Genomic DNA, 13,521 nt, shown 5'->3' on the forward strand with positions numbered 1-13,521 from the left:
AGAAAAGAAAAGAAAATCAGGTGGTCATTTGGTGGCAGCCATCTCCTTTCTCATCATCGCTAGTTCACTTTGGGGGAAACATCCTCACCTGTTGTGAACTCCACCTTCTTGGACACCATCTTATAGTCAACAATTGAAAACTGAGGAAGCTCAATTTTATTCACTCCTGTTACTGCTCCTTCTCCTCCATTCCAGTAAAACTCAATGTCATCCGTGGTGTAGCCATCTGAAACCAAGAAACAGCAGAGTTAAATAGAATTCAGTTGGCCTAGAAATTCCTTTTGAAGACAGTTGGGGATTTGGAGAGAAATTTCCCAGCAATTGATGATAAGATGATCTTGCTTTAAATTGGGATAACATAAGAGGTTTCATGTTGAGTGCTGTTTCTGACAGGCTGGTTGTGGCTGCCTTGAGAAGGTGGATATACTTGGCTTTACTGAACATAACCTCTGTGATCATTCAGTGATATCTGATATCACTGCTGCATATTTATTCTCATTGTGTCCACTAATGGGCACTCTTCGGTTAGATTGAGGGATGCCTGAATTCTAGGTGCCTGGGCATAGATTTTGACTATGTGTTACTTAACAACAACAAGTATAATAATTGAGCACATATTTGTTAAAAGGGGAACAGAAAGGATAAAGGGATGGAGTATAATAAAAGATCAAATTAGTACGGACCCATTAAATGATCAAGACATTCAAAGAAGAGTATACATTTTTCAAAGAAAATTAGGTAAGCTTCTCTTTATAGCCTTTGATTATAGCTAATATATAGGTGAAAATTTTAGTAAATATGTGAATTTTTGATCATATTTTTATATCTTAATACTTATGGTAGTGAGGTTTAAGTAATTTAAAGCGAATGTGTAGAGGACTGTAGACTGTGGTAGAAGGATCTATCTTGAAATCTATTCCCCCTTCCAGTTCTGCTCCCAATTGCCATGGGTCTGCTTGGGTTATGGTCATATATCAGAGTAGCTTGCATAAAAAATGTATTAATATATTAAAAAATCTAAAAATCATTTAAAACATACAGAAGGCTTTATATTTGTATCTTTCTATCTGCTAGAGACAAAAAAAGATCTTTCTAAGGTTATTTTCTATTTTTATTGACCTCAAATAAAAAAGCATCAAATCCTTTTCCATTAGAATTACTAGGGCTTATGTTTCAAAAGTAACCATATAATGTAGTAGATATTTTGCCTACTAACTTTTGATTAAACCAGAAACATTTTCTCAAGAGATAAAGAGTAATATATTTGAAATTTAGAAGTTGAATGCCAAGTGCCAAAGAATCACCATCAACATATCACTGAAAGAATGTAAGAAAATTTAAGGCCTTTTTCCTTTTTATTTTGAGGGGAAATAAAATTATCTTCACTTCATTGTTTTAAACACTTCTAGCTTCTCTTCAAAAAGCTCTTTTTTGAATTCTTATCCCTGAACTCATTGCACTCACAACTGTGTTGTATTTGTTACTTTTGCCACTCTATACAGGTTATTATTTACTATAATATGTTTCAATTTGTTTTATTTTATTTCTCTTAAAACCATCTTCTTCTAGTTCAAGAACTTGCCCTTTCTTCAAAGGGTAATCTTTCATATTCAGTAACCTATTTTACAATGACCCAAGTAGACCATAGAAATGGAAGATATTTAATTTTAGATATAATCTTCGGTGTCCGAGAGGCTGTGTGACCCTCGATACCCACTGGACTTAGATCAATCTACATGGAACTAATTGGCATGTTGGGGATTTCCACCAAATTTAGGTATGGCTCTGTAAGACTGTGATTCTTAACATCTCTTTGAGAATTTAATAAACCTTCTGAACTCAAGAGAATGAGAAGACAAGCCACAGATTGGGTGAAAATATATACAAAAGACACATCTGATAAAGGACTGTTATCCAAAATATACAAGGAGATCTTAAACCTTGACAGTAAGAAAACAAAAAACCTGATTAAAAATGGGCCAAAGACCTTAACAGACATCTCACCAAAGGAGATATACAGATCGCAAATAAGCATATGAAAAGATGCTCCACATGACATGCTGTTAGTGAAACACAAATTAAAACAATAATGTGATGCTACTGTACACCTATGAGAATTGTCAAAATCTGGAACACTGACATCACCAAATGCTGGAGAGGATGTGGAGCAGCAAGAACTCTCAATCATTGCCGGTGGAAATGCAAAATGGAACAGCCACTTTGGAAGAGATTTTGGTAGTTTCTTACAGAACTAAACACACTCTAATCATATGACCTAGCAATCTTGCTCCTTGGTTTTTAGCCAAAGTAACTGAAAACTTGTGCCTACACAAAAACCTGTACACAGATGTTTACAGTAGCTTTATTCATAATTGCCAAAACTTGGGAGCAACCAAGATGTCCTTTGGTCCTTTGATACTGTCGTACACATAGGAACTGGTATATTTCTCAGTGTTAAAAGGAAATGAGCTATCAAGCCACGAAAAAACATGGAAGAAACTTAAATGCATATTATTAAGTGAAAGAAGTCAATCTGAGAAGGCCACATACTGCATGATTCCAACTATGTGACATTCTGGAAAAGGCAAAACTATGGAGACGGTAAGATCAGTGGTTGCCAGGGGTTGGGGGTGGGGAGGGATGAATGTACAGAACACAGATCTTTAGAGAGCAATGAAAATACTCCGTATGTTACTATATTGGGAGACAAATGTCATTATGCATTTTTCTAAACCCATAGAATGGACAACACTAAGAGTGAACCCGAAAGCAAATTATGGACTCTGGGTGATAATGATGTGTCCACATCATTTCATCAATTGTAACAAATGCACCACTTTGGTGGAGGATGTTGATAACAGGGGAGGCTATGCATGTGTGGTGGCAGGGAGTATATGGGAAATCTCTGTACCTTCCCCTCAATTTTGCTGTGAACAGAAAACTGCAAAAAATACTCCTAAAAAAACTTCTGAAAAAATTCTACAGAAACACATACATATAATACATATGCATAGATAGATAAATAAATACAATTTGACGGTAATTTCAGAGAATCATGGCTTCCCCTGGAGCCCATTTAAGTGTTCTAGAATAAGAACCTCCTCTCTGAGGGGAAATGGCTAGTGGCAACACGACAGCTTAAACTCAACCCTGATGCCCTTCCTTCCACTTCCGATTCAACTATGAACTTCTAAGCCCAGCACGAAGTGGGATCTGGGGAATGTGAGGTCTCAGTTCTGTCTGGATCTAGTAGACAATGATGTCATGGGATGTTTTTCCCCTCAGGGACAGGAGAGAACTGGGGGACTACTGGCATGGGGTACTTGGATGGGGTTAGAACAGTGAGATTAAGGAAGAAAGCTGGGTGCAGGGATTTGGGGGGGGCTATTAAATGAAGGCAGCTGCCCCTTGTGTGACTATTTGGAGGAATTGCTGTTTTCACAGTCCTTTAATAAGATGTAGGAGAGTTTAAAAAGTGGGGAGAGAGAGGAAGAGAGAGAGAAACTACCTCCTGGTGCATCAGTAGGGGAATGACAGCTTGCCTGGAGCCCCCCATGGTTTTCATCTAGCTAGAACACTGTTTCCATTTATGGTGCTCTGGCAGCTGGGTCCAAATCCCAAGGGATATGCAAGAGAAACACAACGATATTTATAAGAAAATCCAGTCATCCTACAGAAGGAAAACAAGCATAACATCCAGAATAGATGGCTCCTCTTGAGAAGAACTGGTGGAGGAAGCAGATGATAGGTTGAACGTTTCATTTCCCATCTTTATTCAAAATTTGGGAACATATAAGGATATCTGATTAGAGCACAAAAACTTCCTTACTTCCTTGTACTAAAACCCGTAGTTTTTAATTAAAAAAGAGTGTTAGATAAATTGAAAAGAAGATGGCCACTGATGAGGCCAGGTTAGTGGATTGGAAGACAGTTTGAACAAAATTATAGAGATTTAGAAAGCATAAGCGCTTTGAAGGACTCATCTAGGAAAGCTCACATATGAATAGTGGGCATTCTTGACAGAAGAAGAGGAGCCATAATACACAAAAAGAAAATACAAATTTCCCTGAATTTAATAAACTTTTTGCATATTGAAGGGCTCATTATATTATGTAACCGTGATATCACTCCTGAACTCCAAGGGTAAAAGAATAATTTTACAATCTTCCAGACACAAAGTACAAGGTATTTTCACAGGAAAAACTCTCAGATTTCTGAAAGGAAAGGATTATAGAATAACAATTCAGAACACCTAGAGTAAAGGAAAAAGGACAGCAACTCAGAGACTCAAGAGTCTCATTCCCCACCAAAATACCACTTCTTTCCAGAGAAGAATTCCAGAGAAGAATATATCACTCAGGGACCTGTTTGAGGAAATTATTCCTACAGAAGACTCCAATGAAACAAATGAATCAGGATGGATAACTAAGATATTATCAGGGAAAGCTCATTGGAAACAGGCGGGTTGTAAAGAATTATAAGACTACCTTGCTCAAATCAATGCAAACAAATTTGAAAACTTGAATAAAATGGATAATTTTCTCGTAAGAAAAGCATTTGCTAAAGCCCAAATCAGGAGAGACAGAAGATCAAAATAGCTTGATGTTACCCCCTACAAACAAATAAACACCAGACTCAAACATTTAAGACTGATAATTCTATTTCTACCTAAACAGTTCCAAAGTATAGGGGAAAAATGAAAACTTCCAAATTGTTTTCATAAACTAAGGAGAACATATTAACAGAACAAGATCCAGCAGTACATTAAATAACAATGCATAACAAGTAGGGTTTATTCTAGGAGTGCAAATGATTCAATATTAGAAAATCTAGTAATATACTTCATTATATTAACAGATCTAAGGAGAAAAAAGCATATGATTATATACACAGGTGCTAAAAAGGCATTTGACAAAATTTAATAGCCAGTCTGTTTGTTTTTTAACAAAACAAACATCACTCAATAAATATGCATAGATGGATATTTCTGTAACATGGTAAGACATATCTATCTCACGCTCAAAGCCAGAATCACACTTATTGTGGAAACGCTAGAATATTCCCATGAAAGTTAAGAACAAAATAAGAGTGTCCACTACCATTGCTATTATTTTTAACATTGTTCTGGAAATACTAGCCATTAGGTAAAAGAAAGAAAATTGAACTATAAAGTTGGAAAACTGCTGGTTAAACTATTAAGATTTGCTAATTATACCACTGTATATTCAGTAAACCCCAAAGAATTAACTGAGACTTTTACAAACAATAGAATTAGTATGATTATGGGGTACAAAATTACTACACAGAAATGGGTAGCTTTCATATATAAAAACAAAAATTTATAATGGAAGAAAAGACCCTTTTTAAAATAGAGACAAGAAATATCTAGTAATAAACTTAGAAACAGGCAAAACTTATATGAAGCAACATTTGAAACACTTTTGAAAAGCACAAAAGAAGCCTTGAACAAATAAAAAGACATACCATGTTTTGAATAGGAAGACTCAACATCATTAAGTTCGTTTACAACTTAATGTGATTGCCTAGTTACACCAATGAGCTTTTCATTTTGGGAACTAGAAAAAGTGATTCTAAAGTTAAAATAAACAGATTGGAAAATCAAAGACAGCTCTAAAAAATAAGACTCCTGGCTTTGTGCTACTAACCTTAACTTGACAACCAGGCACTAACCTATGTGTGTGTCTTACTCATTCAATGAGTAGGTATTTATTGAGCGCTGACTATGTGCCAGGGGGTGGAAAGTTACCGTGGCTACAGTGGTGAATAAAACTGACGTGGCTCCTGCCCTCTTGGAGCTTGCATATTTCATGTAAAATGTTACATATTTCACCACAAAATTCCTTTCTAAATCCTTCTGTATGCATTGGCTTTCTTTAGCATGTGTCTTAATCTTCAGGAAAGCTTTGCAACAAGGTAGTGGATAAGATTTAGGTAGCCTTATTAAATGAAGTTAAGTGATGTCAAAGGTGATAGTTGAGGCACTCCTTTTGTTGGTGCAGCTCATACAGTATAGATGGCTCTGGAACCAGGAATCCTGGTTTTAGCTTTCTGTGGTCCTGGAGTCAACACATGGCAGGAGCTACTTGACTACCAGCTTCCCGACTGTGGTGAAGCCATCAGTCCCCTTGGAGGGCCGGTCTGCACTGTGATACTGGGAGTCATTTCTAGTTGCCCAGCCTAGAGCCTACTAATTCTGTCTTTAATTTTGTAAGCACCACTTCCTTCTATTGAAAGTCTTTCTGCTTAAGCTAGCCAAATGGACTTCTGTTATATGCAGCAGAATCTGGATTGATACATTCTCTTTCTCTTCTGGGGAAGAATTATTTGCTCCAGATTTGGAATTACCAGAGCTTTCCAGGAAAACCTCTGTTGGCTTGTGCTGGTCATTCATTTGCTGTTTCTGTGCCTCTCCTGCTTTCCATACTCTGCTCTGTACCCCTGGGGCTGGGCTCCCTGTCTCTCTGGCTTCCTGTTAGATGCTGCCCCTAGGAAGAATAGGCTGAAGATTAGAAGGTAGAAGGGGGAGGCGAGGCTCTTGATTCTGTCTCTGGCAGTGTGGCAGTGTTGCTGGTGATTGCTGCCAGGGCAGTGGGGTGATTCCAGACTCTCACGGCCCCTCTTCTGGAAACTCTGCAAACAACCAGAACAGCATTTCTAATAGGATCCAACAAATTCAGGCTCATGGGCACTTGTTTCTGGCTTTTCCTCCTTTAACACCCTTTTTTCCTTCTCTCTTTTGCTTTTCCAGCTCGTCCAACCTTTGTAACCAATTCTCTCTATTAAATTCCTTATTTGAAAAAACTTGAGTGGTTTCTGCTTTCCAATGAGCTCCTGTCAGTCACATAGTGTATCTTATCATGCAAATATTTCACCTGTTTACATAGCTTTGTGTTTGTCTCTGCCTTTTGTCTCCTTCATCTCTCATTATATTATACATTTTTTGAAAGCAAAGACCTTTTTTTATTCTTTAAAAAATTTCCTGATGCCTAGCACAGATTCTGTCCACAGTCATGTATCCAATACATATTTATGAATAAATGACTTTGTGAATGTTGTTTGCTGCTTAGGGGTCTATGTTTACTGACTCAGATAGGTAGCCTGATATATAACTTACTTGGTAGCATTCTTGAGCCAGATTTATTCCTTGCTTAAAATGCTTCTGCTCACAAAGGCCTTACAGGTGGGTCTGGGCACCAAGGAAATGGAAAAAGCTGCTTATTAATTTTAGGCTTACTGAGTAACTAGGTGATAAATTACAACCTCAGTCTGATCTTCAAATTGTAGGATTCTAGGGGAGAACTATGTAAACGATATCTAGAGTTGAAGGACCAGAGATGGTTTGCCGTTTGGGATTGAGAGGGGAGAAGACGGTGGGTGAGCCCAAACCTCTCACTGTCTTCTGCTTTTGCGGGGCAGCAGAACCCTTCAATACTATGCACATAAACAGAGCTGGAGTATGGCTATCAATCAATGTGAATCTTAATAGGATTCAACGATTTATACAGTCAGTGGTCTGGGTCTGTATTCCCAAGCTCACTGGCACTTTGTTCAACTAAAACCCTTTAGGCTTAGTGTTCAAGGTACTGAGATAATTACAGATGATTTTGGGGAAAAAAGAATGCTCACTCCATTTCAGGTGGAAGTGTGAATTCTCATGGGAGCAATAATGGCAGCTGGATCCAAAGGGGAGAGCCTAGAAATAAACTATTATTCAAAGATTACACAAGAACATTTTGCCACAGAGAGCAAACATCAATTTTCTCACACCCAACCGACCTATTTACCAAAGGTTTCCTTTATGAACCACTGACTTCATACAGTGTCTCAAAGCCCGAACGCTTGGATACCAAGGATATTGTTTTATAGCAACAATAACTACACAGAAGCTCTCAAAATTTCCTCTCAGCCCCTGGGGACTTCTTAGTGGGGCAGAAAGTACACATAAAATTAAGTTGATGTCATTGGTTAAAGATGCATGGAGCTAGTACATATATACAAGCATCTGGATGTTAGTGTTTCTCTTTGCTATTTGAAACACTCTATTTTTGATGCATTTTTCTAACCTGGAAATAAAAATTACTCCCTGTTGTGCTTAATAGAGCTGGGAGGGTGGTGTAAAATTGTACAGAAATGTGTTTTAGAGAACGGAGAGATTTAAGCTTCTAATCCACAAGTGGACATGAGTAAATGTATTTCCCTTTGTGGAATGGCCATGGCCTCATCTCAAGTTTCACAGTGTGGGGCTTGATTGGCTTAAGCCAATTGTTAAAACACCATCCCCTTTGCTATGGTGACTGGCTAAGGGTTAGGCAATCACCCAGGTCTAAAACAATCAGGTCATAGCAGGTCCCCTGCCCAAATTAATTGCTTGGAAATAGGCATGTGACCCAAGTTGGTCCAGTCCTAGAGAAATCTAGGACTTGTGTTCAAAAGTTGGAGGAGAGAAGATTTCCCTCTCTCTTTTAGCTGTTGGTAAACAGGAAATGCTGAGTGGAGAGTGGCCAGTCCAGCTATAAGAGCCAGTATCTTTCCTTCCTGTTTACATCAGTCATTACTAGCACCTAACTGAAGTCACACTCATGATCAACATTAGGCTGACCTACTGAAATAAATTTAGTAGTCTTCCATTCTCCACTTCCTCCTGCTCCTTCCATGTGGGGGCAGAAATGTTAGGAATTTATCAATATCTCTCCAGGAGCTATGTAGATCCTTCCTGTTTCAAGGTTATTAGATATTTGTAATGGTGCATCTCAGAAGCAGATAAGAAAGCCAGTTGGGTCTAATCCTTCCTGTGGCTCCAAATCTGCTATAACATTTATTCTAAAGGCTACTTGGGATTCCTTTCTCACCCATCTCTGTATCTCCTTGGTATCCTAAGAAGCAGTAAACCAACCATGGAAGCCAGATTTTTAAAGCATTCTCCCAAGTATTAAGAAACTGTAGGTATGACAGCAGAAACTAACACAACATTGTAAAGCAACTATACTCCAATTACAAAAAAACTAAACCAAAAAAAAAAAAAAAAAAGAAACTGTAGGTACAAATCTGTGCAACAAACCACTTAATAACTGACTCCTACCTGATGACCCACCGTTTGAGTGGTCATCCTGTCCCTAGGGAAGGCCCTCTTGCTATTTTCTTAGTCAACTCAATAGTTAATTACATTTCTGGGTTATCATTAGAAAATAGGTCCTTATAATAAGTAAAAATTCACCTTCTTGGAGAGCATTCACTATCTGATCCTTGTCTACCCCTTGTGCTAATAGAAAATAAACCCAGTACCTTTTCTACATGACAGTACTTCCCATTTCTGAGGACACCTCTCACGATCCCTTTCAGTGATTCCTTCTTCAGGCTTTGGTCTTTCGCAGGATGTACTCAACCTATGAAGCTTTTCTCCTCTCAGTAGTTTCCAGTTTGCTGATATGCCCTTTGAAGCATGGAAGCCCCAGGCTGAGAGGTGGCCATGTCTACCTCGGCTCTTCTCCCTTCTTTGAGTTATCTGGAAAATTTTCCTATTGTGTAGACTCACCCCCAAGATTAATCCTGCCCTGGTTTAACCTGGCCAAACATAGGAGGCCATGGCACCTCCTATGTTTGGCCAATATGTAAATTTCCAGAGTGACTTTCCAAGAGTCCTGCTCTTTCATATCTGACTGCTTAATACCACATAGTCCATTAATCCTTGTCTATGCTAGATCATCCCCATTTAAAGACTTTTAGATCCCAGGTACTTTTGTTTTTGGAGACACCTTCCCACATTATATTAAATACATTAAAATGCATTCACATCCCATGTTAAACCTAATTTACATGTCACTGTAAAAGCACTGGATTGCAGCTGACTTGTTAACATAATGTTATATTTGTTTTAATATTGTAGTTTTCCTTATGCATTTTGGAGCCAATAATTTAAGACCCTTGATAAACTCATAGTACGTAGACATCTTGCCTATAATGCTTGTTGGCAAAATGGCTTTGCTGGAGCCCAGATACCAACTGAGCTCTAGTGCACTGCTTAAGATCTCTTTCCATGAATTCTTTATTTGGAATATATTCAGCTCCTCTTAAATTTATGACTGATGGGAATTCTGCTGTCATCGTCAGATCTTCTGACCCTGATTGTGGCTTGTCCTGATTTCTAAATTGGCTACCACCTGGAATTTCTCACGATGAAATTGTCTTCCAGGTTGTACTGCATGCAGTAGCTACCCCCTTGGGTTGTTCAGGTGCCCTCTCTGAGGCTGAGCCTCTGTCTGACCCTGTCTGGCCTCCTCTACCATTTTTCTGGCCCCACACTGATGAGGTTCTTATATGCTTTCCACCATGCCTGTCCAACTCATGATATTCTTGGTGTAGCTAGCTAGTGAAGAGCAAGACTTTTCTTATTCTAGTCACTGGTCTTCTATTAAAGCAGCACAAGTTCAAATAAGCTTTTTGACAGTTACATTACTTTTCTTCCTTGGACTCAAACATAGGATCTAATATAGTCCCCATTAAATTTTATCTAATTCAACTTGACTTGCTGTTGAGGTTTTTCTTGATCTTTATTTGCTCACCCTCTTGGTTTCATGTTCTCTTCAGGTTTGATAAACATGCCTTTTATCATTATTCCCTTGACTGAGACAAATGTGGGATGGCAGAGACAAAGATAGAGCCCTGTTACAATCTCTTGGCAATACTCCTCCAGGTTGATAATAAAAGTCTCTAATCAGTGCTTTGCTGGGTGGCACCATCATTTATTCATTATTTTAAAATTAATTAATTAATTTTATTTTTGGCTGTGTTGTGTCTTCGTTGCTGCGTGCAGGCTTTCTCTAGTTGTGGTGGGCGGGGGCTACTCTTTGTTGTGGTGCACGGGCTTAGTTGCTCCGCGGCACGTGGGATCTTCCCAGACCAGGGCTCGAACCCGTGTCCCCTGCATTGACAGGTGGTTTCTTAACCACTGTGCCACCAGGGAAGCCCCCCATCATTTATTCATTTAATATTTGCCTAATAGTTGTAGCTTTGAGTCTGTATCTCTGTATTTATCACATTTTCCTGATTCAGTGATTTTACAATCCTATCAAATAAGGAAGTGAGGTCTATTTTGACTTGTGTTTGGAGAAATCAAGCTGCTTCCATAGATTACTGAGCCCTCTTCTTTGGGATCCAGGACTAGAATATTTCCCAGACTGAATCAAGTCTCATCAGCCTGAGTGTCTTTGAATTTATCTTTCTTACCTTCTGGAACGTGGAATGGTGTATTCCATTCTGTCAATACTAATAATCATTAGGCTTATGATAATCACCTTCCCTTCACAATGCCCAGCTTCCTTTAATATGTGCTAATTGAGCTATATGGCATTAATTTGTGTGGGTGCATATGTTTTAGGCTAATTATTGGTTAAAAATTAGAATCAGGGCTGCTGTATGCCCCAAATCAGTGGTGAAGTAAAAGATAATCACACCTGGAAATGCTAAAATCTTACTATTAAGTGTTTGTTATATGTTTTTTTTTTTTTTTTTTTTTTTTTTTTTTTTTTTTTGCGGTATGCAGGCCTCTCACTGCTGTGGCCTCTCCCGTCGCGGAGCACAGGCTCCGGACGCACAGGCCCAGCGGCCATGGCTCACGGGTCCAGCTACTCCACGGCATGTGGGATCTTCCCGGACCGGGGCACGAACCCGTGTCCCCTGCATCGGCAGGCGGACTCTCAACCACTGCGCCACCAGGGAAGCCCTGTTATATGTTTTTTATCAATAAAAGTTTCTCAAAACAAACAGCTACTAGGTATCTACATTTTTTTGGTCTTAATGGTCAAAGGAGAGAATATTTTATGTCTCAGAAAAAATCCTTATCCATCTCTTTCTAATTTGTATTAATTGCGAAGTAGATTTTTCTGGGAAATCTATGGTCAAATTTTCTTTTATAGTCTTGAAACCCTTTTACGTTATCTATACATTTAATGAACATCCCAATTTTTTGGACCCTCCCTACTTAAGAAAAATAATTGGGGCGAAAGCTGGAAATAAATTGTGACGTTAATGCTTGTTCCTAAGTTATGCCAAATCTGGGCACAACTTTCTCAAAAGATAAATTTTACAGTATGGCAACAATGTCAACAACAAAAACCATGTACTTCTTACAAAGTTCTGTGAGAAATCTCTGTTCCGAAACTGAGACAGTCTTTTGCTTAATATTACTGTATGGAACAGAGAAGGCCTTGCCTGTTCAAGTCAGCTCAAATGAGGTCTTGGAGTTACTGGGATTGGATGTCATCTCTACCCATAATTTCTGCTCTGATAAAAAGGAACATCAGAACCCCTCTCCACTTTGAAACAGTTGTTTGGTTGGGGGAAAAATCCATTATACCTGTTTTCTCCAAGCATTGGAATGACCATATTGACTTGAACATATGAAAAATGAATTAACTGCATAAGCAGAGAATCTAAACCAGTGTGTTAATATAGGTGTGATTTAAGATTGTTTAACAGTCCTATTTAAGATTGGATATTGTTTAAGAATGCTTGATCTATTAGACATCCTTAAAGGTGTGCATCCTTGTTTTATTAAGAAGAATAAAAAAGCAAAATCAGGCCTAGTCTAGAGAAGGGAGTCACCTCTGATTATGACAAGCACCTAATATGCCACTTGTGCCTTTATCTTCTAAAGTGTGAGTGACCTTCAAGGAAAAATAAGACCAGGAACAAGTAAAGTACAAACGAAGGTGATTGTCCAGCTAATTCAAATGCAATATTATGTGAACCTTTCTGTTCTGGCAATGTTATTGTTGGTCTGAAACTCTAGATTAAACAGCTTAGATGATAACCCCACTTACCTAATTTAATTTTTATGACCACATTGCATCATAAATATGGAAAATTATTCAGAATGTATTCATGGTATTTTTATTTTGAAGAGTTATGTGCATCCTGCTTGCTTGTGAATCCACCCCTGAGTGGTTACCGAGTTTTGCTTTGTTTTAATTCTTCTTTTCTTTTTTTTAGAGGGTCACTTTTCACTGAGAAATTCTGATGATAAGAAATGGTGATTTGTCAATAAAATACATTTTTGGAGAACTCGTTAAAAACTTAAAAAAAACCCAACTCAACCAAACCAGTTATGGTAAAATATTTACAGTATGAGGTTAAGAGAAAACAAACATAAGAAAAATGTATGTGTATGTATCACAAAGGATATGTATGAAAATAGTTAATAGTGGTTATCTCTGGATGTTAGGATCATGGGCTTTTCTTTAAAAATTGTATGTGGTGAACTTGTAATGCTTTTAAAAATAAAACCCCAGTAAATTATTCTTATGTTCTAGAAAACGCCTAAATATTGTATGAACTTCAAATCTGTGAAGATTATTTGAATGACCTGTAGAGGGCACTCAAGACCTTCCAGATTCATAGAGACAGACGGGATACTGTCTGAAAATTTTATTCCTTTCAGTTGCAGGAGTTTTACATTTTTCCTATTTTAGCTTTGGATCACTGATTCTCACAAGGTTCTATTTT

The 13,521-nt window shown here is 38.0% G+C and overlaps 1 protein-coding gene across 1 annotated transcript in view; it reads right to left on the bottom strand.

Annotated features, from left to right (window-relative positions):
• GABRB1 (gamma-aminobutyric acid type A receptor subunit beta1) overlaps positions 1-13,521 on the bottom strand; it is a gene marked incomplete at both ends in the record, with an annotated part of 395,135 nt that overhangs the window by 19,686 nt on the left and 361,928 nt on the right. Inside the window, one exon of the mRNA XM_081224159.1 lies at positions 89-226. Coding sequence (XP_081080285.1) covers positions 89-226 — 138 coding nt within the window. The remainder of the gene's footprint in view (positions 1-88; positions 227-13,521) is intronic.

Source organism: Mesoplodon bidens (genome assembly GCF_964165515.1).
Source record: "Mesoplodon bidens genome assembly, chromosome: 1".
Taxonomy (NCBI): Eukaryota; Metazoa; Chordata; class Mammalia; order Artiodactyla; family Ziphiidae; genus Mesoplodon; species Mesoplodon bidens.